Source organism: Genypterus blacodes, unplaced genomic scaffold, assembly GCF_046128005.1.
Source record: "Genypterus blacodes isolate CSIRO-AG114 ecotype Tasmania unplaced genomic scaffold, CSIRO-AGI_Gbla_v1 ptg000139l_1, whole genome shotgun sequence".
Taxonomy (NCBI): Eukaryota; Metazoa; Chordata; class Actinopteri; order Ophidiiformes; family Ophidiidae; genus Genypterus; species Genypterus blacodes.
This window is the reverse complement of record NW_027466941.1, coordinates 529,822-553,380: the sequence shown is the minus strand read 5'-3', so window position 1 is coordinate 553,380 and position 23,559 is coordinate 529,822. Positions and strand designations below refer to the sequence as shown.

Genomic DNA, 23,559 nt, shown 5'->3' with positions numbered 1-23,559 from the left:
GGCGTTCCCTTCCCCCCACCCACCCCTTTGACACTGCCCTACCAAAGCTGTGTGGCTGAGCGAAGTGAATGACGTCTCTGCATTTGCGGGCCGCCGACGCAGGGCTGGGTTTCCATTTTCAGAGCGAGTTTCGGGGGGGATCATCAACATGGAGCCGGAGATGGAGGACAAAACGTTGGATTTGATGGTAAGACCCGTTCGCAGATGAGATCCCGATCACCCAAAATGTTCGGTGTGAATTTTACTGTTCGAGGAAGTGTCGCGGCTTTATTCGACGGCAGGAATGGACCGAAGCGGCTTCTCGGGAGCGGCGGAGGAGAAAGGAGGGGGACCAGAAATCAGAGGGAGGGCCTGAAATTATCGATACATTTTACTAAGATTGCTACGCGTTTGTTCGGATTGACAAACAAGACTCGAACATCAACATCGGATGATTATAAGACGCCGTTTTGCTTTGGATAATATGGGGTTGCCAGCTGGGAAAATAAAAGGTTATTGAAAAGTCGTCGGCCGAACAAAGCTGAGGATACTCGGGGTAGCATTCACTGCGGTGACGCTGCGCCACTCTAACTGGGCCCTGTCTGTGGCTGAACATGTAGCTAACGGCTAGCTAGTAGGCGATGAACTACGTACATTTTACGGGTATGTTATTTTCTATTGTTATGCTTAAGATACATTTCCTCTAATTGGTGTGGCGAACAGTCAATTGATATTCAGCCTAAGGAACGCTGCTTATGGCGAAACTAACGACTGTTTATCTGTTTATAATTTTGAACTGCGTAGAAGGAAGTATGTTGGTTTTTCATTCACATAGCGCTAGCATTACCACGATTAGCGAGGTAGCAATTAGCTTAATAGCAACCGTGCTAAATGCTAGGCTCACCCGAAGAAGCATTTCCTTACCAAAACAACACACTTGAGTTCACCAATAATAAGCAGTTGTCACAATACCTATCGGTTTACTCTGTCCGTCATCGGGATTTGTGGAAGCGGTTCAGCTATTGACCTTAACACGGATTCTATCTTGATACCTGGATAGCAAATGGCTAACGCTAGCGTCACTTAGTGCTAACATTTAGGCTCAAAATGATGGTAAAGAGGCGATGAGTAAGGTATTGTTTTTTAATTTTGCTTGGAAATATACTTGGGGTTCTATTTGCAGTTTACGAATAGCTTGCCAAGACTTCATTCTAGAACAAGTTCAGGTCAAACAGTCAGTCAGTTCTCACTTGCTCCAATAAACAAATCGAGAATGGCGTTGTACCGTAGTTGTACATCATCTTCCATTGTTTCTTTAGTAAATCAGACCTATAAACTCTTAGTCACACTTGGTAACAGTGAGTCTGGACAGTGAGTGCCTATTCCTGCTTTGTTGTCATGTTTATAGATCGTGAATGACCGTGACTGACAGAATTTAAAGGAGATATTGAATATCCTGGTAAACCGAGCTCACTAAGCCATTTCATATCTGTGTTTCCAGCAAGTATGTGGAGTCTATATGCTCAAACAGATGGATATTGAGTTCTGTTTTTCTATATTTATTATTTATACATCAGATCCAAAGTCACTGTCCCGGTTGAAGTGCCCGGCCTATTTGATGGATTCCATTCTACGCATCATTTGGTAGTTGACAGAGTTCATGTTGTGCCCCGTGGAGTTCTGAATCCCAACATTGCCTCTGTTCCTTTATGGTGCAATTACATCATTCTAAACAACTACACAGTGCTGGTGTGTGCAGTCACACGGTTAAAAGGCCTACATCAAATTCAATCAAAAGTTTTGTGTGTGTGTGTGTTTGTTTGTTTGTTTTTGGGTCTCAGTGTTCTTCACTAACCACTCATAATGGATGGCAGGACAGTGGGCGGGGTATCTGTCAAAACAAAAGTGACAGTGATTTGCCAAATGATCCCACTGCCCCTCCCTCTCCTCTACCTATCCCCCCTTCCCCGATTCATGTCTAATAATGCTTCTGTGTGTATGTTTGTATCTTGTGTGTGAAGGAGTGTGTGCTCCTGCGCTCACTGTACCAATGTGTGTGTAGCTCTAATACTGGTTTTTCCCCTCACTATCCCCCCCACCTCCCCCCCTCCCCTCCTCTCCTTACCTTTGATGGTTACACACCCACCTCCTCAATTTCGGTTGCAAAACGTCCCCATTTATTTCTTCATTCCTTTTTTATTTTTTTGGACTTTTCTTTTGTACTATTCCACACACCATATGCCCCCCCGTTCCTCTAACTGCTCACCACTTCCATCCATCTGTCCACTCATCCATCCATTCACTCGTCTGCTTTGGTTTCCTCCTCCCAACTTCCCTCATCAACCCCCCCGCCCCCCTCCCCTCCTCTGTTCCTTTACTCCTCATATCTGGTCTCTCGCTCTCCTCCCTTTCTCCTCTCCCTCACCCTCTCCACTTGGTTCTCCTCCTCCTCCTCCCTTCCTCCCTTCCTCTCTCTCTTTCACACAGTGCTCTGTGCCTCGCTCTCTCTGGCTGGGCTGCTCCTCGGTGGCTGAGAGTTTGTGTGCACTCAGGTGCCTGCAGAGCATCCCCTCCACCCGGGCTCACAACCAGGTTCTGCCTCTCTCCTCTTAATTCTGCTGCCCTTTCTCTCCTCCCCTCCCTCCCCATCCCCTCACCCTTTTTTACTTTTCTTCGCCCACTGCTCATAACTCTTCATACCACCCCGGTGTGGGAAACACCCCCTTCACCCCCCTCAGCATCCTACCGCCTCACCTTCCGTTGTCCTTTCCTCCCTGTTGGAAGCACACTGCTCTCAGGTTGTCTCTGGTGCCTCCTCAGGCTCTCTCTGCTTCTAATGGGAGTGTAACTTGTAACAGAAAATAGGGTCACGTAAAGAATTTAGCATTGTATCATCGAATGGACGTCGGAAGATTCAATGTATTCTATTTTTAATATGAAAGTAATCCTTTAATATGATACTATCGGTTCTGGGGAGACCAGAGAGCAACCTGGCATGTGCTTTCCCCTTCTACCTGGAGGTGTGAGGGCTGAGGTGAGGGGTCTTCCTTCAGGCTCTGAGAGGCTAGGTGCTTGTTTGCCTGTCTGCTTGGCCTTACCCGGCCTGTGTGTTTTATAATCTCTTTCTGCTCTGCATGATCATCAACACCAGCAAGTTCATTCTGGCTTCTTGTTATGTCTGCTCTGGTCTTGGTACTGACCTTTTTGTTTTGTTTGTTGTGGTTGTTTTACTGGCAACCACGACTTTTTATGTTGGTTTTGCTCAGCCTCCGCGGGGGCTTGTTTCATTAAGCTGGGATTAGCTTTTTTTGCTGGATTTCTGCGCTGAGCAAAACCCAGAACAGCTGTTTTTACTTCAGTCCGTATTCCAGATTTGATGTGGTTCTGGGTTTTACGCAGCAACATTAACCAGATAACTCTAATCCTGTTTTTTTGAGACAAGCCCCCAGGTAGAGGCTGCCAATGGCAACTCTTTGGCCTCTGGGAAAGCACTATTACAGCATATTGATAGACAGGATTCTGTTCTAGCCTTTGTACCTACACAGCTATTTTCACAGCCTGTGACCTTGGCTCAGTCATCACCTACACACACACACACACACACACACACACACTCACAGACACTCTATGGGACAGCACTGACCCTATTTCAGGTAAATGCTGTGTGTTCAGTTTTTTCCAAATTAGATTTTCTTTCAGCACATATGGGACCAGTTGTAAGATAAATGTTAACCACCAAAGCTCATTGGTAACATCAGACGCACTGTGAGCACAAATGACAATTATTCGTTTGTCCTTTTTCAGTGTGTCTCACAGATAAGTGTCATCCGAATGGAGTGGAATAGACTTTAAAGAATCTTAAAAATCTGAAGTTGTGTGGTTTTGGTTCCAGTTGGCCTCTTGTCACCGATCACCCTGGTTATCCTCAGACAACTTTATTACATTCCAAGTATTTTTATTGAAGGTGGTATCAGTTAATGCAACAATAAGCATGCGGTTATACAACATCTAAACAAAGAAAAGATAATATTGTAATAATGGGTAACAGGTCGTACACATGAAGGGGAATCAAAGACGTTTGTTTGCATTGAATGATTAGACATTAAAATATGGATGCCTCACTGTTCATGACTTAAAAAAAGGGTCCTTATACTGTAACCAAGTGCATAATAATGCTTCATATATATTTGCCAGTACACTTGTAATTACCATGTTGTTAAATTAATGTAGGAATTGGTGCATAAAGCCTAAAAGGTCGGTTTGCGCCTCCACCAATAAGAGATCTGTGCTTCTCATCCCTGTTCTTATAAGAATGATAGAATGACTCAAAGTAGCTTGTTTGCAGTGAACGCCGTAAAAGAATCCAATTATTTTATAGCAAAACATGTTTGGGATCCAGTTCCATCTTCTGCTCCCCGTACACGCTGGAAGGCCACTATCTGATTTGAGTTTCATTACCGTCATGTCTGAGCCGCTTCCAACGACATACCCAAGATGTTTCATTTTAATTTCCTGTCCAGACTACTTGGCCCACATCACAGACGAGCAGATAGCTCCCCTTTTATTGCAGCGCTCAGTGCGTTTCCCTCCATGTGTGTGTGTGTACAGGTGCTTTATCGTGCACGCCTCAGAAGTCATGATGGTTCCCCCCTTCTCTGGCTGTGTTTGTGCCACTCTCGTGTCCGGCGCTCTCCACACCGCTGCCCCCGGCTCTTACAGTAGCTTTGACTCGCACACACAAGTGATGAATGCAACACTAACCCCGCCTGTCCTTTTTTTCTGTTCTGTCCCTTTTTCTGCAGCACACATCGGGGATGGAGTCACAGAACCTCGTAGATGATCTTTCGCCAAAGAAGAACACAGTTGTCAAGGTGACTGCATTTGTATTTAGTTGAACCGCAAGCTACATTTCAGTATTTATGCTATTTCCCCACCTGTGTTTGTGAAAGATTCTAGCCAAGGTAACCTGTATAAATACTGTTGCTTGTTCAGTCTTAGTTCCAGAGCTCTCACAGGTCGGCCAAAACGTTCAGAAAAAAATCGGATCTGAGAGTCTTTTGGATTTATAGCATAAAGTTATGGCAGCGATTCAAGTTAAAACCACAAAAGGGTTTTGGAAAATGTGTCTTACACGAGCCTTCAGTCTTTTGTAGTATAGTATTTTGTCCTGTTCCACTCTATAGGTTTTGTGTAGATGAAATATTTAACCTTACTTGTGAAAATGAGCCCAGGCTGGTCCGGCCTGGCCTAACGGTAACCTTCATCATGTGCTTGGACGAGCGTCGGGCCCAGGCCGGTAACTTAAAGTGTTGAAACAGTTTAACTCTCTTACACGTACGTCAGTAATGGAAAATGAATTGAGAGTCACATTCGTAGTGGGACGTCTTGCTTCCTCTCCATAGATGTGTGTGTGTTTCTGGCACACACAACGAGACAAGTTAACTTGACTTTTTTTAATTGATTAATTAGAATACAAGAAATTAGATTGTGTTTGATTGTGAAGCTACTCAAATAAACAAAAGTGATGTCAGGTGAACAAAGTTACGCCGGTGAAGTCATCCGAACTAACGATGATGTCGTCCATACTAACGAGGTTGAAACAATAGTTATACACGAGTAAGTTGTCCATCTGAGACTAAATGAAACACCAAGCACAGAATTCATCTCTGGCTCTTATAGCACTGGTTCTGGTTTGTTACTTTGTAGTGAGTCAGCAAATTTCAAATATATGCACCCGTCATACCGACGGTGCCAACGTCTAACTATACCCTCCTTTATTTATGGAAGTACGGCACTGCTAAAAATGATCACAGCTGAAATGAATCTCGGTGTAACATCCAGAGGTAAAAGCTCACTGCTGGTTTGTCTTAATGGTTTTTTGGCGCACGCTCCATAAATCTTAACACGTTTTGCTCGCCGCTCTTTACAGATTACTAATGGTCCGCTGGTGGGGTCCCGCAAGCGTCCATCAGAGGGTAACTATGAGAAGGAGAAGGAGCACTGCATCGCCCTGTTTGACCAGTGGTCGGAGGCTGACCAGGTGGAGTTTGTGGAGCGCCTGATCTCCCGCATGTGCCACTACCAGCACGGCCACATCAACTCCTACCTCAAACCTATGCTGCAGAGGGACTTCATCACCGCGCTGCCAGGTACGCTCAGACCAAACCATTTTGTGAGACATTTATTCTCTGCGGGGAGAGGGGGGGGGGGGGGGGGGGGACGCTTTGAGTTTCACTGAATCACTGAATTTTCAGTCGCTCCGAAACTGCATTAGGCCAAAACGTACTGTAAGCAAGTTTACAGGGAACAACAGTCGATATGGAGAATCTGTGTTTCTGCAGGTTTGAATAAGTAATAATGCACAAGATGTCCTGAAATCTAAAGAATAGAGCACTAGACAGGTGGATATGCAAACCTCAGATCTCATGCTCATGGTTATAGCACAGCAATATGTCACTCAATCAAATAAGTGTGAATTGACTACTTTTTATTGGGTTTAAACAATTTTCTCACAAGGAAAATGTGTTTTATTAACTTCAGGCTTGTTATCGTACTGTTTGGGGGGAAAAAGAAATAAGCAGGTTGGTAAATGTTAAACCCCCAGCAGAGGCAGACTGTCCTCATTAGAGTGTGTGAGCTTATGTGCTTACCTGCAGTTTAATGCATCATTAGTAGTATCTCAGAACACGGATCATACAGGAGAGCACATCCAGCTGTCCGCCGCGTCCTCAGCTGTCCGCTCTGACACAGCTTGATAATGTCACCCACCTTTTTCCTCCGCTCGTAAAAAGCTCCGCCTGGATTTCTCTCCAGCCGAGGCGTTCGCGAAGAGCGGTACCACATGTGGGTGGAGGTTCAAAAAGTCCTGACGCATGTTACAGTTTAGTAGAGGCAGAGTGCAACAGATCCACAAGTTTCTTCAACACGCAGCATAAACAAAAGACTTGACTCTCTCCCTCCTCTTCCTCCCACCCTGCAGCCCAAGGCCTGGATCACATAGCAGAGAACATCCTGTCTTTTCTGGACGCACGCTCGCTGTGCTCAGCAGAGCTGGTGTGTAAGGAGTGGCAGCGGGTCATCTCAGAGGGCATGCTGTGGAAGAAGCTGATCGAACGCATGGTCCGCACCGACCCGCTCTGGAAGGGCTTGTCTGAGAGACACCAGTGGTGAGAACCAACACACCACCTCTGTTCCCCTGCGCGCTCGCTAGCTCCTGTGAATAGAGAGACGGTTGCACTATGTTGTTCTTCTTCAGCGTCTACGGGGAAAAAACCCTGAGTGGATATAAAGCATGAGTCACCGTTTACATTTTTGTTTTTTTCCCCTCCTACCCGTAGGGAGAAATATCTATTCAAGAACCGCACCTCTGAAGTCCCACCCAACTCCTACTATCACTCCCTTTATCCCAAGATTATCCAAGACATAGAGGTAAGAATGTTCACTCTTCATCGATCGTCATTATTATTACACCAGACTTTATGTTCAGCTTTGTTTAAAAATAAATAAATCTACTTCAAAAGACTTGTGGTGTAGTTTCTTTCCTTAACAGTCCCATCATCATTTCTCTGCTTCACTGATATCACATCTTAGTCCCATGGATAAACAGCTTACTTACCTTCTGTGGTGTTTCTCACCCCCAGACTATTGAGGCCAACTGGCGGTGTGGCAGACACAACTTGCAGAGGATTCAGTGTCGCTCCGAGAATAGTAAAGGGGTTTACTGTCTCCAGTATGACGATGACAAGATCATCAGCGGCCTTAGGGACAACTCCATCAAGGTATGTCCACAGAGTCTGAATGTTCGCCGTCTCGCACCACACTCACGGTACCTTCCACTTGTTTCTGTTCCCCTTTTTATTTCGTAATGTTGTTGTCTACATTTCTACACTTTTAAGGGGAACAGGATGTTAGAAACCTTTCATTGTGATGTAATCCGATGCAACGTGATTTCTACAGTACAGCGTGAAACCTCAGCATCAGCAGTCGAGTCAGCAGCACCTCAGTGACGATCTAAACGTCTCCCGGGTGTGATTTATATTCTTGACTCGCTTTAACTTCTACCGGCGCTCCTAGTTTTCTTGTCACTGGGTTGCATCAGTAAAATAATGATATCACTCCAGATTCATCACTAACATTGTTGACGCTGTGGAGCAACCACCGCCTGATGCAAACTCCACCATTAAAACTTTAACACCGAGGTAAAATAGTGACGACTTGCCGTACTAAAGAACCCTGGACGGTGGAGGAAGAGATCCTACGTCTACTTGCAAAGCAACTGGATGACGTTGGAAGATAACAGCCTCGTGATTTAAGCTAAACAAGGTTAAGCAGATAGTAAATTTAAACGGCTCATTCAGTAAAGTTATGGTAGGAAAATGAATCGTCACTGTAGCTCCACCCCACCCCCCCTCTCCACACACACACACACACACACTTAAACCTCAACAATATTTATACAAATTTGTGAGATCTTCTGCCCCCTGTTGCCTGTCTGCGTGTGTGTCTGCGTGCGTGTGTGTGTGTGTGTGTGTGTGTGTCTGCTTGACTGTTGACTTAGAGGAGGAAACGGATTTGGCAGAAGAACAAAGGACAGTCGGCTGTAAAGTGTGTGTGTGTGTGTGTATGCGTGTATGAAAACATGCTGACAGTGAAATTCATGTTGAAATACAAATGTCAATATATACATTGGTGTAATTGTCTGGCTCGGTGTAAAGCAGAAGTGAGTTATAGGACCGACAGGCTCATGTTCACAGCCGGTGTGTGTGTGTGTGTGTTCCCGTTGTCTGCCTGGCCTGGGAGGAGAAGATGAAGAGCATAGGAGGACAGAAGAAGAGATGATTTGTCTTTTTTAATGTTCTGAGGCTGACGTACAACCAGGGGGAAGAGCTGAATGGCCGGACTCGTACACACACACACTCATACACGGCGTGACCCAAATGCCTTTTTCTTTACCTCCACATCCCCTCACCTGACTGTATTTATGTTCTTCTATTCACACCCTCACCGTGTTCTCCCTCCCTCTGCCTCCTCCTCATCTCCTCCCGTCTCTCCTCTCACACACAGATCTGGGATAAGCATTCTCTGGAGTGTCTGAAGATACTGACGGGCCACACGGGCTCTGTGTTGTGTCTGCAGTACGACGAGAGGGTCATCGTCACCGGCTCCTCCGACTCCACAGTCAGGTACAACAACCCGCCCACATCATCAACTTCACATTTCCCTATTTCTGTCCTTGTCCAGGCCGATTGACCGTAAAGCCAACAAGATGGGAGGATAAAGGTCCAGTTTGTAGTCTAACTGACGTGCGTTTGTTCAGCTCCTAGTTTGGGCCGCCTCAGGCTCCCAGACGTACAGCAGAGCCTGAAGAAGTCTGGCATTAACGTCTCTCTTTGTCAGCTCCCGTAATAATAGTGAAGTTTATTATTTCATAGTTACTTGGATTTCCTCTCATTTGGAGAGATAGTGGATGTGTTTTATTGCCACAATTAAAGACCTGGCCGGCCCGTGTGTGTGTGTTGGCGCCCCGCTCGGCTCCTCCGCACAGAAGCTCAACATTTGTTCTCTTATTACTTCACACTTCGGGCCGGACCCGCTGGGCCGTATCCAAGGAAAATGTGACTTCACTTCCTTAGCAACAGCTTGACAGGCACTTTGTTTGTAGGCTGGGGTGTCAGCTTTTCCAGTGTGTGTGTGTGTGTGTGTGTGTTCACAGCGTTTGATCCCCTGCTGCCCAGCGGTTGGAGTTCAGTAACATGTTCTCTCTGCGCACATACGTGTGAACCGGCTTTTACTCTCCCTTGTAAAGCTAATAAACACGATTCACTGTCATGTCTCTATTGTTTTTCTTTTCCTTTGTTCCCATTACATATCCTTTCCACTCTCCGTCTTCGAGCGTCGTCTGTTCTGTTCTGATCCCTCTCCCCGCTGCCCGCCGCCCCGCTCTGCTTTCCCGCTCACCTCCTTTGTCTCTCTGTTTCCACTTATCTCACCCCTTTGTCATTTCTTCCCCTCAGACTCTCTCACCCCTCCCTTCCCCTCTCATTCCAGTTTTCCTTACTGCCCTCTTGATTCCATCTTTTCTCCTCTTCCTCCAACATCTCCACCGGTCATCTTCCCACACTCTCGTCACCGCCTCTTTTTAACCCTCCGCTCGCCCGTCTGTTTCTCCGCAGGGTATGGGAAGTCACAACGGGCGAGGTGCTGAACACTCTGATCCATCACAACGAGGCCGTGCTCCACTTGCGCTTCGCCAACGGCCTGATGGTCACATGCTCCAAGGACCGATCGATCGCCGTCTGGGACATGGCGTCGCCCACCGACATCAGCCTACGCCGCGTTCTCGTAGGACACCGCGCCGCCGTCAACGTGGTCGACTTTGATGACAAGTACATTGTGTCTGCCTCAGGGGACCGCACCATCAAGGTAGATGTTTGGGAGGGATGTTTGTTTGTTACACAAAGGCGAGGAGCTTAGGTGTCATCCTCCAGCTATTGTTTCCAGCTTTAGCCTCACAGATATCTATTTCCTAAGCTGTATTTGTTTGTGTAGCTGTTTGGTGACGCGTCCTCTCACATTGACCCCTGTAGGTATGGAGCACCAGCACCTGTGAGTTTGTTCGCACTCTAAATGGGCACAAGCGCGGCATCGCCTGTCTGCAGTACCGGGATCGCCTGGTGGTCAGCGGCTCGTCCGACAACACAATTCGGTGCGTTTCACACCCAGATTATTATTCACAAGAGCTCAAGTTGTTCTTAGCTGTTAACTGGGGTTCAGCCTTTATTATATAGAGACTGTTTCTGTGAGGGTGATCTAATATTTCAAATGAAATGAAGCAGGTGTTGTAAGGCTTCTTCCCTCCTCCCCTCAGGTTATGGGACATCGAGTGCGGCGCATGTTTGCGGGTGCTGGAGGGACACGAGGAGCTGGTTCGCTGCATTCGCTTCGACAACAAAAGGATCGTCAGCGGCGCCTATGACGGGTGAGCGTCGCCAACCACACACACTTTTCAGTTTCAGATATGTGTTGTTTCTGACCCTTGTGTCATGTCTTGATTCTCCTCCGCAGTAAGATCAAGGTATGGGACCTGCAGGCAGCCCTGGACCCTCGAGCCCCGGCAAGCACATTATGCCTGCGCACTCTAGTGGTGAGTACATACGTGACCCAAGCATGTAGGAACCGTCTCCTTAGAAACGCAGCGCTGTGACAGATGTTCTACACCCCTTGGTTGTTGTTGTTGTTTGTTTCCTAACCCGCGGTGTCGTTTCAGGAGCACTCAGGCCGCGTGTTCCGGCTCCAGTTTGATGAGTTTCAAATCATCAGCAGTTCCCACGATGACACCATTCTGATCTGGGACTTCCTGAACGTCTCAACCAATGGCCAGTCAGAGGGACGGTCTCCCTCCCGCACCTACACCTACATTTCTAGATAGCAGGTATATTTGAGCTAAGAAACGCAACATTCTGTTTGAAGAAGTCACACAAGGACAGACTGGTTTAAACGTACCGCCTCCCTTCTGTTCCCAGGTGGCGCCACCCACCGAACCCTTTACTGGAGGAGCCCAAAGCTGATAGGCTGATGGGTGCAACCATCATGGAAAGGAGCTCATCTCCTCCTCTCCTTCCTCCTCGTCATCCCTCTGTCCACCACCTGTTCTGCCCCCCCACTCCAACGCGACCACCTCCACCTCCACGCCCCGCCCCCCCGACCACCACCCCCCTCATCTTGACAGACTCTTAAGCTTTCGCCCATCGCCTGCCAGTTCCTCCACACGCACACACACATGAACAGGTCAAAAACCGACAACGATGCCCGACTACAAAACCAATGCAACTCTCCCCAACAAGTTCACACATTCTACTACTAATTTATGTTTTGTAAAGTACACTAATGACAGTATTAATGTAGACCTTATATATAAAGTCACACGCTCCCTCCTGTCCCTTCTTATACACACTTGAAGCAGCTTCTGCTCCTAAGTTTCAGCCCCTGCCAAAACAAGGTTTCCACAAATAGGGAATCACTGATAAAGATATATATTTATATATATATATATGTATATATATATATATATTACACAAACACACACGCACACACACACTGGCACAGTCGGACAGAGGATGACCCGAGCTGCGATGTGGGAGACAGAGACTCTTTAACTCGGCTCTTAAGAAAGAAAGGAAGGACGGATGGGAGACGGAGGGTGTGAAAGTGTGAGAAGCGTGTTCTCCGTTTCACTCCTCCTCGCTCCTCCCCGGTCTGGTCCCGCCCCGCCCCCGCCACCCCCTGCTGCCCCCTCCCTCGCCCCTCCTCACCTCCCCTCGCTCTCTCCCCTCCACCCCCAGAGATACGCACTCAGTTGGAATTCGGGGGGCGCACACACTCGAGGTTTGCGCGAGTGTGTGTTTGTGTATGTGGACTTGTGAAACACGGCAGAACAGAGCAGAAGCGTCAGACAGACAAAAACGGACATGCATGTGAGGTCGCCACGGATACGGCATCCCAGGCGCACCTCAGCTTTATTTCTCTTTAACTCTTACTTTCTTACTGTTTTTTTATTACTGTTTTTTCTAATTTTATTTGAGTTTTTTGGTTCTTAGTACAAAAATCATACTAAGCGTAGTCCTCTTTCTCCTTCCCTCTTTCTCTCACCGTCTCACTCATGGTTTCCTCTTAACTTTGACTCTTCCATCTGTCCCTTTCTCTCCATCTCTCTCTCTCTCTCTCTCTTTCTTTCTCTCTCTCTCTCTCTGTCCCTCTTCCTCAACATGTACGTGCTTGCTTTGGTTATGAGAGAAGCTGGAACTGAAGAGCTCAAATTTAGCTGTAAACAGAGTTGTCTTGTCAAAAATTGTGTTGTATATTAAAAATGATTTTTTAAAGAAGAAAAATGACCTTATTGTGAATAAAGTACTTGACAGTGGTGGAGTGTTGAGCCAACTGTAACATGAATGAGTGTCTGTTTGTTCTCATCCGTGTGTGTGTGTGTGTGTGTGTGTGTGTGTGTGTGTAGCTATGACGTGTCATTATGCTGTCTTGACCTTTGGTACGGCCCGTTGTGCTTCATGTTGCAGGTCAGTGCCTGGAAGCCCTAATGAACACAAACACTACAGAACGGTAAAAGCTGCTGAAACCTAAGTCTCAATAAGCAGAAAGGTGTGAATGAGCTGAAGTGGATGAACGCTGGATGTGAGCCTGTCTGATCATGTTTAAGTGTGTGTGTAAGTTTAAAAACCCTATTCTACACACACACTTCTAACATCTATCAGTTTGTCATTTCAAAAAATATTGTGCAATGAACTCACCCCTGTATTTCTCCAAACAGATGTTGACCATTTTACAACCCGTCTGCATGAAGAGCCTTTACCTTTTGTGTACCAACGTTGTGGGTGTATTACAGATGGCCACCAGGTGGGAGTATAAACTCAGCTGTTAACCTATAGTGTGATCTGTTTATGAGGCTTTGACTCCTTCTGGCAGCCAAGTTTAGAATCTAAACAACCTGTTACAATGGATCGCACAGGCGGTCTTATACGACTGAAGCTGCGAGGGAGGAATGCACGCTGGAAAAAGTTAAAAACACACCGTGAGGCTCTGCCCAGTGTGGTTGAGATCATTAAGGTGAGTCTTCTTATTGTATGTACAGTGTGTGATCTCCGGACTAGGAGGAGAAGAAGAAGAAGCTTGGGGGGGAGAGGTTGGTTTTTAGTCATTTCTGGTTTTGTTTCAGCATAGTAGAATGTTTTGGATTCTGAGAAGAGAAGTTGTGTGGGTTGTGCTTGGTGGAGCGCCGTTAGTATATGATGTGTGTATGTGTTGGATATGGGTGTGTGTGCTTCCTCTGGGTCTGTGGGATTTTTGGCCCATAATTCCTGCAGCTCTCAGGTCACCGCTCCGTTCTCACGCACATATTTGGCATTCCTTCCCCGACGTGATTACCATACACCTTCCACTCTGGCTTTTTTGGCTACGCAGGATATTTCCATCATTCCAGAGTGGAACTGGAGTAACGTTCCAGAACTGAACAACCCCACGACCACCACCCCCTTTTTCTTTTTACTCTCTCTCTCTCTCCTTTATCCCACCCCCACACACCCCAATATCCCTCCCACCCTGCTCCTCTCCTTATACACCCCCCACCCCCCTTCTAGCCCTCTGCACAGATTCCTGCTGCCCTGGAATCAGAATCCTCCGGTACAACCCTTTTTTTTTTTTTTCCCTCTGAGTCAGCTGTTTGTGTCCACCGGTGTGATTGGGTCATTTGGCAGCGACATCTCCTCACTGACCTCCCGCCAGGATGGGGAAGAAGGAAGGGGATGGACAGGGGGGGACGGGACTGTGAAAGCAGGATAGATGAGAAGGCCCCAATGAAACTCTCACCATTCCTTCCACTTCTCTCACCTTTCCTGCGTTCATATTTCAACAGAACATCTTTATAACTTGGAGGCGATCGTTAATTATGAGCCTATTGGGTTGCGGAACGAGCGTACACTTCATTTTTACTCTACTTCTCTCGCAATTTAATATCCGAGAGCTGCTTTAACTCACGCCCGAAAGCGCTGGAATCTGCTCTCTAAATCTGCTCCCGGCTTTGTTTTTCCTTAAATCACTGAACGCTGCACAGGAGTGGAAGAAGCTGTTCCTCACTTTCACACCTGGCCCGGGGAAAAGAGAGTAAAGGTCTTAATATCACACCAGGGTCTCTGCAAATATTTTCAATTATGTAATGTATTTTTTTAGTATTGCGACGCCGCCCCATACACACCAGCTCTCGAGACGCCGGTGAACTTTGACCCCTTTTCTCTGCACATGAAAGAAGCTGTTGTAAAAAAGAGAGAAACTGCCAGACACGGGATTTTTTTTTTTTTTTTTTTTTTCTGTAAGGTTTACTGAGTCGAGAAAGACTGCTGCACACAGAGCTGAAATAAATAAATGAAATAATTTTCTCATAATTATTGTAACCATCATAGTAAGAATGCTTATTTAGGGTTTTCTGTCTTCTTTTTATATTTATAATATATATAACTTTCAATAAATTGTTCCCTTTAATATTTTCTTCTCCTGTGTGTATGCATGAGACTTTGGTGTGTTCCACTGAATGTCCTGCTAGCAGCATTCTGTATCCACGGCGTCGCACGGGAGCATCATCGTCATCATCATCATCGTCATCCCCTGGGTCGTTTCTATAGCGATGCTTATAGAGAAGGCACCCTCCCCGCCGCGCTCTTCCCCCGCCCCGCCCCTGAGCTTGTCACCCTCTGGACCTATAAGCTGAGGGTGTTGTGTCCTTGGGGATGGGGTCGGGGGGGGCCAGAGGGGGGCCGGGGGCCAGGGGGGGGTAAGTCACGGGGAGGAGTGGCGTAGAAGGTTCTCCAGTTGTCTTTGGCTGGTTTGTCGGTTTGGTTTTTCGGCGTCGTTTGCTGGCTGTTTTTTGTTTTTTTCTCGTTTGTTTGTTTGTTTTTGGTGCAGCTTGGTTTCATACATTCCAGTTGTTAAAGCTTCAGTCCCTGCGGTGAGTTGTCACGGTCGCTTTCCAGAGTCCCTCGTGATGCAGCTTCACACATGGTTGTTGGTGCACACACACACACACACTAACACGCACGCTCACTCACACACACACACGTCTACTTCCTCTAACAAACATGCATTTATTCAGTAACGTCGTTCGCTCAGTCGCTCCCTCATCCGTCCTTTCATCATCCACTCATTCCAGGTCTCACAGGTTCCCACCAGTCTAGCGGTGAGACAGATAAGTGCGTCACATGTCAACAATCCATTAATGTTCCTTTTCTGGTTTGTGCAGATCGCTCCATCCCTCCGTCCGCTCTGCCAGTTTCCGCCCTCCTCCTCCTCCTCCTCCTCCTTTGTGTTTTCCCTCCACATTTCCCTTTTTACGCTCAGGCTCGGCGCCCACTTCCGTGTTCAGTCAGCCTTTCCCCTCTCATGGTCCAGTTGTAATCCCATTCTTCTCTCGCACCGTCTCGCCGGTCCAGAATAGGAGACGTGAAGGCCTTGTGGTTTCTGTGGTTGTGGAGGAAAGGCCTTCATAGATCCACACGCCCAGATCTCACATTGGCTGCCCTTCAGGGGCCCTGTCGAAATTAGTGGGCTATGAAGGGAAGCTGACCAGGCCTGCATAGCTACCATGAATGGACCGGGTGTTGTAGCAGTTAGCATTGTCCAATAAGGCGATGAGAACTGGGATGGATGATCACTGACTGGGGGCTGTAGTGGTAAATTATTAAGTGTAAGCTAAACCCCGTGAATGATTCATCAAGTTTCTGGTCAATGTTTGTTCTCCCAGCAGAGGGAGGCGTTCTGATGAGAGAGATGAGCGCCAGGCTGTTTGGATGACGGGACGGTGGGCGCCAGCGTCGGGGGTCGCTACTAGCGGGGACCAGTAGCGCGCACCCTCTTGCTCCGCTTGCTGATGGTGGTGAAGCGGAAGGGCGTGGTCAAGTCGGGCTGCTCCCCCGGCGGGAATCGCTTCATGAAGTGCACGTCCTGCTGGTTGGGGAGCGTGTGAGGGCCGCGGCGAGGTCGCCCTCGTTTGGTGAAGCCCACGTACCAGCCAGTGTAGCGCGCCGACATCAATGCCGTGTAGTGGTTTTCCAGAACCTTCTCCACGAAGACGCAGTCGGCGCTGCGGTTACTGGCCTTCTGAGGAGGAGAAACCACGGGTATCCACACAAACACAGGGAGAGACAAAGAGGCCAGGTCAGGAAAGTTTGATTGCAGAATTTTCGATGACTAATATCAATGTTTAAACCCCGTCTTACCTTTCCCACCAGCTTGCCCCGGCGGTTCATGCACAGGTAGAAGTTGGTCTCCTTGCCCCGGATTCTCACCTGGCTACCAAAGGTGTCGGCCTCCACTACGAGCTGGGCTTGTGAAGGGACAGACAGAAGGACAGACCGACATTAGAGCCGCAGGTAACAAAAACAAAAGAGGGAAACATGTCGGAATATTTCCAAAACAATCCGCATAACGTTTAAGCACTCGGGTTCTTGGGTTTTCGGTGTGTGAGATCTCCGGCTGCAAACGAAACAAATCCGGGCTGCCGCTGCCACGCCCGCAGACTAATCAGGCAGATTACCAGCCTCTGTTGAATTACATGTGGCTTTTTTTTTTGTCTTTATCCAGATCAGCGCATACAGTATTCGTAGTCGTAGCGGCTATTAAACACGGCGTTAAATCACGGGCAGATGTAAACGTCTTGGCTTGACAGATGGTTGTCAGATAAGCCTGGTCGCACACATGGATATGAGGCCCGCTGACCACAAATGGGCCTCGTAAAACAGATAACGGCCGGGGGAACGGAGGGAGCGCGGAGTGCCGGGAAGGAGGGAGGGAGACGTGAGACGCTTCGACGCGAGCTTGTGCGCGTGAAGGTACACGTATGTGTGTAATCTCGCACACACACACACACATCTGAGAGCGCTTGTGCCTGTTTAAAAATAAATCCTAAAATGGTTCCTACGTGACCTCAGTCAACAAAGGGGTCAACAGAAATCAATACCTCCCTCCCTTTGCCCTCTTCCTCTCACTCACTCTCTCTCTCTCCCCCTCTCCCCCCCTCTCCCCCCCCTGCAACTCTTCTTTCATCTCCCTTATGCTCTCTCACGTCGTGTTTATACCTTCATGCATCCTCCCCTTTCTTTGCTTTGTTTCGTCTTTTTCTCCCCGCTCTCTCGCTTTCCCTTTAGAGTGACTCATAGCGTCGGTTGGTCAGTGTTGGATGTGTTGGATTGTTTCATCGCGCCGTTGCCAAAAACAGCCATGCTTCTGCTAGTATGGTGGCTTGAAATGGCATGTTAGCACATTGTGAATGGTAGTGATGTGTAATATGAGCCCCCGCTGGAGAAACGTGAACTCTTGAGCTTTATGGCTTGGCTTCCTTCTGCCCATTGATTCCGTGTGGTTTAAGAATGGGTTAGACATCATTACAGACAGAGGAGGAGGATGAGGAGGAGGAGGAGGGGGGGAGGGCGCTGGGGGGAGGGACAGAGGGAGTGTTAGAGGATGCAGGGAAGGAGAGGAATCCTGCTGTTTTAAATCCAGAGGAGACAACAGGGAGGGATGAGAAATCAATGGAGGGATCGATGGAGGAGATGAGTTTCTAACGCTCGGCCCGACGCTTTACCTGCCAGGCTTCAACCTCTAACTCACACTTCTTTTTTTTCACCACAATCATTGAGTCAGCAGCCAGTCGATGAGGTCTTTGTACTCCCAGGACGAGCTTCACTGCCGGGGGAGACGTGCGCGCGTTCGTGCATGTGTGCATTTGTAAGCATCTTCCACATACTGCAGTTGCGTACATGCGTGTACAGAAGTCTACCTGTGTGTGGGTGGGTGGGAGGGAGAGAGAAAGAGAGTGTGTCTTACCATATTTGTCTCCGTCCTCTCCACGGGCACTGATTCGGCGCCACAGCACTTGTACGTGTTTGCCGCTAGTGCGACTGTAGAGCTGGTAGACCCGGTGGTGTCGCCGACTCATGGTGTCTCGCACCTGCGTCTGGTTCTCCACATGCACGCTGAAGTTGACCCCGTCCACACCGAGTACTTGCTGGGAGGGTGAGACAGACGTTAACATCTGTACTGTACTTACTACCATCATACAAGACAACAATACCACACAGGTAGAGCAGCCTGACCTCTACACGGCACATGTCTTCATTCCTATGCATGCTCGTCCTCACCTGCAACGGATTGCACATCACCACCATCATCTGGATACATCTGGAAAAAGTAAAAACAGAAAAGTGTAAAAATATGTAAGCAAAATTGAATGTTGGAAGAGTGGAGCGTGACACCATCATTTCCATCCCTTTTTTCTCTGCCTTTCTTTCTGTTCAACATCTCTTTTCTTCATTGGGTGATTACTCACACTACTGGGTGTGCAGCTGCCACAGCAATATGACATACAGGCCGGCACATGTCCAAGGATAGGCAGACGGACAACACCCATAGCAGTGTTTATCGTTATGCTACCAGCCTGCTGTCCAAACCCAATTTCTGACCCGTCCATGACTTTCACCACACCAAAATCTGGCCTCCAAATGACCCGATTGGACCGTGTCTAAATGGCAAACATGCCGAGACAACTAGAACATGTTTTGGTTTGGACATCTGAGGGAACGGGGCAGGCTTAGTTGGCTGCTGTGTGTATGTAGACAGCTGGCCTGGACTACAGGTGTACGCTGGGCTGTGATGTGGCTTTGGAAAGAGTTGGACTGTGCGGTCACATTCAGAGATGCTTTGAATAAGTGAGAACACGGGCCGTAGCAAACTGTGTGAAAGCACCGATGGGTCGTAACGTTAGTGTTCAGCACACGTGGAAATGTTTGCAGTGTCGTTTATGTTAAACTCATTTGTCCTTCTGACTCTCCAGGCTATCAAAGGTGCTGCTTACAGACACACCGGCCATGTTTTCCTCTTTATAACGCCGCTTAATTGTATTTTAGACCTTGAGCGTGATGTATTACATGTTATTTACAGCTTTAGCAAGGGAGTGACTGTGTTATGTACGCTCTTCCCCGGCAGGCCTTGAACTGCGCTGAATCGTGGCAGAAGACTTGATGAAGTTCATAACCAAACGTGTGGGCTGAAAAGCAATTCTATGAATTTTGTCTTTCCCCACCTTATCTTTCGATATCTCCCCACATGCCTCTCCCTCTCCCTGCCTCTCCCTCTCTCCCTCTCTCTGCCTCTCTCCCTCTCCCTCTCTCTGCCCTGCTGTCCTTGCTATCTCACCTCTACCTTATCTCTTCCTCCGTGTCTCTCTGCCTACTCTACCTTTTGCCTATCATTCCTGCCTCCCAATCTCCCTTTATGTTTGGGGTTAGCAGGACAACTCCTCCACACTGTCATGGGCACATACACACAGATGTGCAGATGTGTGCAGGGTGTATGATTGTGTACAGGAGGAGCAGGCAGCTGACAGCTGGGCCAAAGCAAAGACTTATGCACTGCTGAGAGAGGGAGATAGCGAGAGGTAGAATAAGGGGTACACAAAGGGATCCTGTAGACGGCGATGTGAATAGAGGGGAGAGGCAGACGGAGAAGGCTGAGGAATAAAAGAACCAGGCGAGAGAGAGAGAGAGGGAGGATGTTAGAAGGAATGGGGGAACGTGCGCTGTGATCGAAGGAGGAAATATGGATCTAAGGTTGCATCTTTAAAGAAGGAGAGAGAGAGGAGAAACATAAACAGGACGAGACAGGGCTGGAACCACACAGTCTGGCTTGGTCTGGCGTGAGAAGTAGACAAAAGGATAAATAATGGGAAAGAGAAAGGAAGGGGGTTGAAATCATGCACATCCTAACACATGTCATTCCCTCCTGACTCACACACACACACACACACACATGTCTCTCTCTTCCCTCTGTCTTTCCCTCCCCTCTACCTTTCTGCTCGCTGGGGTATTGGCCCCATACTTTCTCTAATAGATGCAGGCACCCTAGGCAGTGCAGTAGTGTGTTGGCCCTAACATTTTGCCTGCGCAGCTGAAAAAGGCCCGAGTGTTGCCTGTGCATTGTGAGGACTCTCAGCTGTTAAAACACCACGGTCTGCGCTGCTGCCGAGGACACTGCGAGAAAAGTGCCTCGGCACTGGATTCTCCCGCTCCCACAAAAACCACAGACACTCCATCGTGTTGCCAGCCACAGAGAAAAAGAGACGGAGAAAGGAAAGAGAGAGACGGGATCAGTCGGAGTGGGGGAGGGATGAGAAAATGAGAGAATAAGAGAGCACCGAAGTAAAGTCAGGGGGAGTAAAGACAGAGAGAGGTATGGAGAGAGAGAGGGAAAGCCCGGTGCGCTTTGGAGGACTGCCAAAACAAGCAAGAGTCTGACATCATAAACCTGCGTCCCAGCAGATCGACCATATGGAGGCTGCGGTTAGACTAGCGGGCCTCAGCACGGAGGACTGGGCACCGGCGCCGAGCGAGAGCGGTCGCTCTGGTGGGACTCAGCACAGAGTCGTGGTTTCTGCACTGTGTAGCGGCGGTTAGCGTGGTAGGCCCACAACGGAGCGACGGGGCTGGGGCAAAGTGCGAGGCGTTCAGATGTTCAGGCAGTAGGCCCTCGGTTAAAGAATAGCGGTTAGGCCGGCGGGCGTGTGAGTGCGGCGTAGTGGTATCAGCAATAATAGGCCCTTTGGTGGAGCGACGCTTACAGAAGCCACGACACGGAGCTGCGGCTTTAGGACAACAACACTGCATCCTGCGGTGGAGACACGAGTGAGAGTGCAGTAACAGGTTCATGCTGCAGAACTCCCTTTGACTTCACTTCACTTTGCTGAAAACACACCAGCACGTTTGTGAAATGGCATGTTTGCGAGCATAACTGTAGATTTGATGAAGTGAAATGTCTGTGGTTAAAACTGATGGGCAAGAAGGAAATGGATGAAAAGATGATTGGCTCTCGCAGAGCTAAACTAAACCCAGCAGACTAAACAGTCAGGCTCTCCTCCTCAAATACTGCCAGGGGCGCCATCATTCATCAGTTATTAATTCATACTTTTATCTGAGCGACTATCTGTGGAGAAGGGCGTATGTGAGGCAGGGAGACAGATGTATGCAGTTAGGTAGGTAAGTGAAGACAGTGTGAGGGGAGACAGAGATGAAGAGGGGAAAGTCAGGCAGACACCAGCGGCACACACCCTGTCCAGGTTGTGCGAGGAATGAGAAGTATCTGGAGATGACTGCCATCTGGGAGAAGTACAGCCGACACAAAGAAAGAAAAATAAATCCCCTGGCTTTTGGCTTTTAACAAGACACACCTCGAATGGGCAAACTCAAACCCCCCGAGTCTGTTTCCTCCTCCCTTAGATTTGCTCTTGGCACTTTATCATTTTCCTATCCCACTAGATAAAGCCGGTGTTATTTGACTCAACTTCTGAAATATTTTCAATAGGAAAAAAAGCATTTTCTTGGCGATGGGAAAATGTCCTTCTCTAAGCCAGCTTGGCCATCCCTGAAGTAAGTGCAGATGGTGATGGAGATGTTTATGGCAGGTTTTATGAGTAACATGGCCCTGACTGTGACCCAGTGACCCTGAACTGTCAGCCAATCAAAACAGGCCCTTCCATGGCATGTTTTCTATGGGGACTGATGAGGAGTGATGTAATTGTTAGACACCGCAACCTTAGCCTTCATCGTCTTCATCTGTAGCTATATGGCCTGTCACAGATACGTTGAACAGCAGAGGAAAGACATAGAAAAACAGAGAGCCTAAGTGGAGACATGCGATTTACACACTAAGACAAATACACAATGAAGTTTTTTGTTTTTTTTAAAGTGACTTACAGAACAGTCAGCGTGGAAAGAAGGGACCACATTGCTTCCCCCCTCCACTATGGAACTTGGCCCAGAGACAGTCTCCTCGTTCGGTCTGAGCCAGTCCGACAGTCCGGAGATTTCCCGTCTGTGGTTGGAATCCGCTGGATGTTGTGCAGAGTCAAAGAGTCAGCGAGCACTCCCGTTGGCATCGGCGGCGGCGTTCCCCGGTTCCCCCAGCGTGGGTAAATGTGCGGGCACGGGCAAAGTGGGGCGTGAGGCTGGGGTAACCGTGCCACTGTGACCGCCGGACAACCTCTAACAGCTGCTGAGGAGACGAATGGGCGGGGGACCAAAGGGGGGGAAGGTTAGGGCATCAAACAGCTGCGCGTCCCCGGCGAGGAAGAGGAACAGGTGAATGCGCGCTCACGCTTCACGCAGATAACAACTTGTGTCGACCTGGTTGACCCTCAGAATGATGCTCGACCCCGTAGACAGACGTAATCTGCGTAATCCCAATGCGTAACGGGTTCAGCGCAACGGCAAGGGCGCTCTCGGTCTCCAAAATGAATTCCGTGCCAGGTAGGATGATAGAGATGGATGAGGACAATGTGGCGGAGCGTCGTCGGTCCCCGCACAGACAGGAGCAGGAGGCAGGCTTAGTCCCCGCGGGGCAGGGGCAGGCGCTGTTGGAGGTGAGCTACCTGGGCGGGCTGATGGAGGAGGGAACGGCGAGCTGGAGACGGCTCTGCGGGCGCAGGGTAATGCAGGGCGGCCTCGGTCATGACTGCTGCGCCCCCACGCTGGCTCAACGGGTCTGTGGCTCTGGTGACGCCGACCAACAGTGTCCGACAAAGAGGGGGATAAGGTCCCGGAGCGGTCCAGCTCAAGAGTCGGTGTATGGAGAGTGTTGAATGAGAATGGGAGGAGATAATAAAGGGGGGAGAGAGAAGACGGGGGAGGGAGGGAGGGAGGGAGGGTTGGTTGCTGGAGAGGATGGGAACAGCTGTGACTGGGTGGCGGACTCAGCCACCCGCGACACGGCGAGGAGAGGAAATGACAGCCCGCACTTTGCACCTGATTTCCCGGACTTCCCTGCTCCGTTCAGCCGCTGGTTACCGCCTGGCTGCAGCGCTCCGTCCCTGCGCTCTCTCTCTCGACACAATACCAGCCAAAACACAGCACGATGACATCACCTCCGAAATGTTTGAAGGGGGAAAATGCAATCCGATCTTTTTATTTATTTTTTTAAAACGTAGAAAGTTTAAGCAGTTTCTCCGAGGAGGGGGGGAGGAAGAAAAGACGAAAA

The 23,559-nt window shown here is 48.6% G+C and overlaps 2 protein-coding genes across 2 annotated transcripts; one reads left to right on the top strand and one right to left on the bottom strand.

Moving 5' to 3' along the window:
- Positions 1 to 40: 40 nt before the first annotated feature.
- fbxw11a (F-box and WD repeat domain containing 11a) lies at positions 41 to 12,911 on the top strand. The gene is made up of 13 exons (XM_076164953.1): positions 41 to 187; positions 4,782 to 4,850; positions 5,909 to 6,128; positions 6,959 to 7,145; positions 7,317 to 7,407; positions 7,620 to 7,757; positions 9,043 to 9,161; positions 10,152 to 10,401; positions 10,566 to 10,684; positions 10,847 to 10,957; positions 11,044 to 11,122; positions 11,246 to 11,410; positions 11,502 to 12,911. Exons 1-12 carry the CDS (start codon positions 149 to 151, stop codon positions 11,405 to 11,407), a joined length of 1,584 nt encoding a protein of 527 aa, XP_076021068.1. The 5' UTR covers positions 41 to 148; the 3' UTR covers positions 11,408 to 11,410; positions 11,502 to 12,911.
- A 2,035-nt stretch (positions 12,912 to 14,946) lies between these two features.
- Positions 14,947 to 22,955, bottom strand: fgf18a (fibroblast growth factor 18a). Its single transcript, XM_076164961.1, is given in 5 exon segments — positions 14,947 to 16,667; positions 16,670 to 16,861; positions 18,361 to 18,541; positions 18,675 to 18,714; positions 22,281 to 22,955. Coding segments are annotated over 5 exon segments (750 nt in total). The 5' UTR covers positions 22,313 to 22,955; the 3' UTR covers positions 14,947 to 16,362.
- Positions 22,956 to 23,559: the final 604 nt, after the last annotated feature.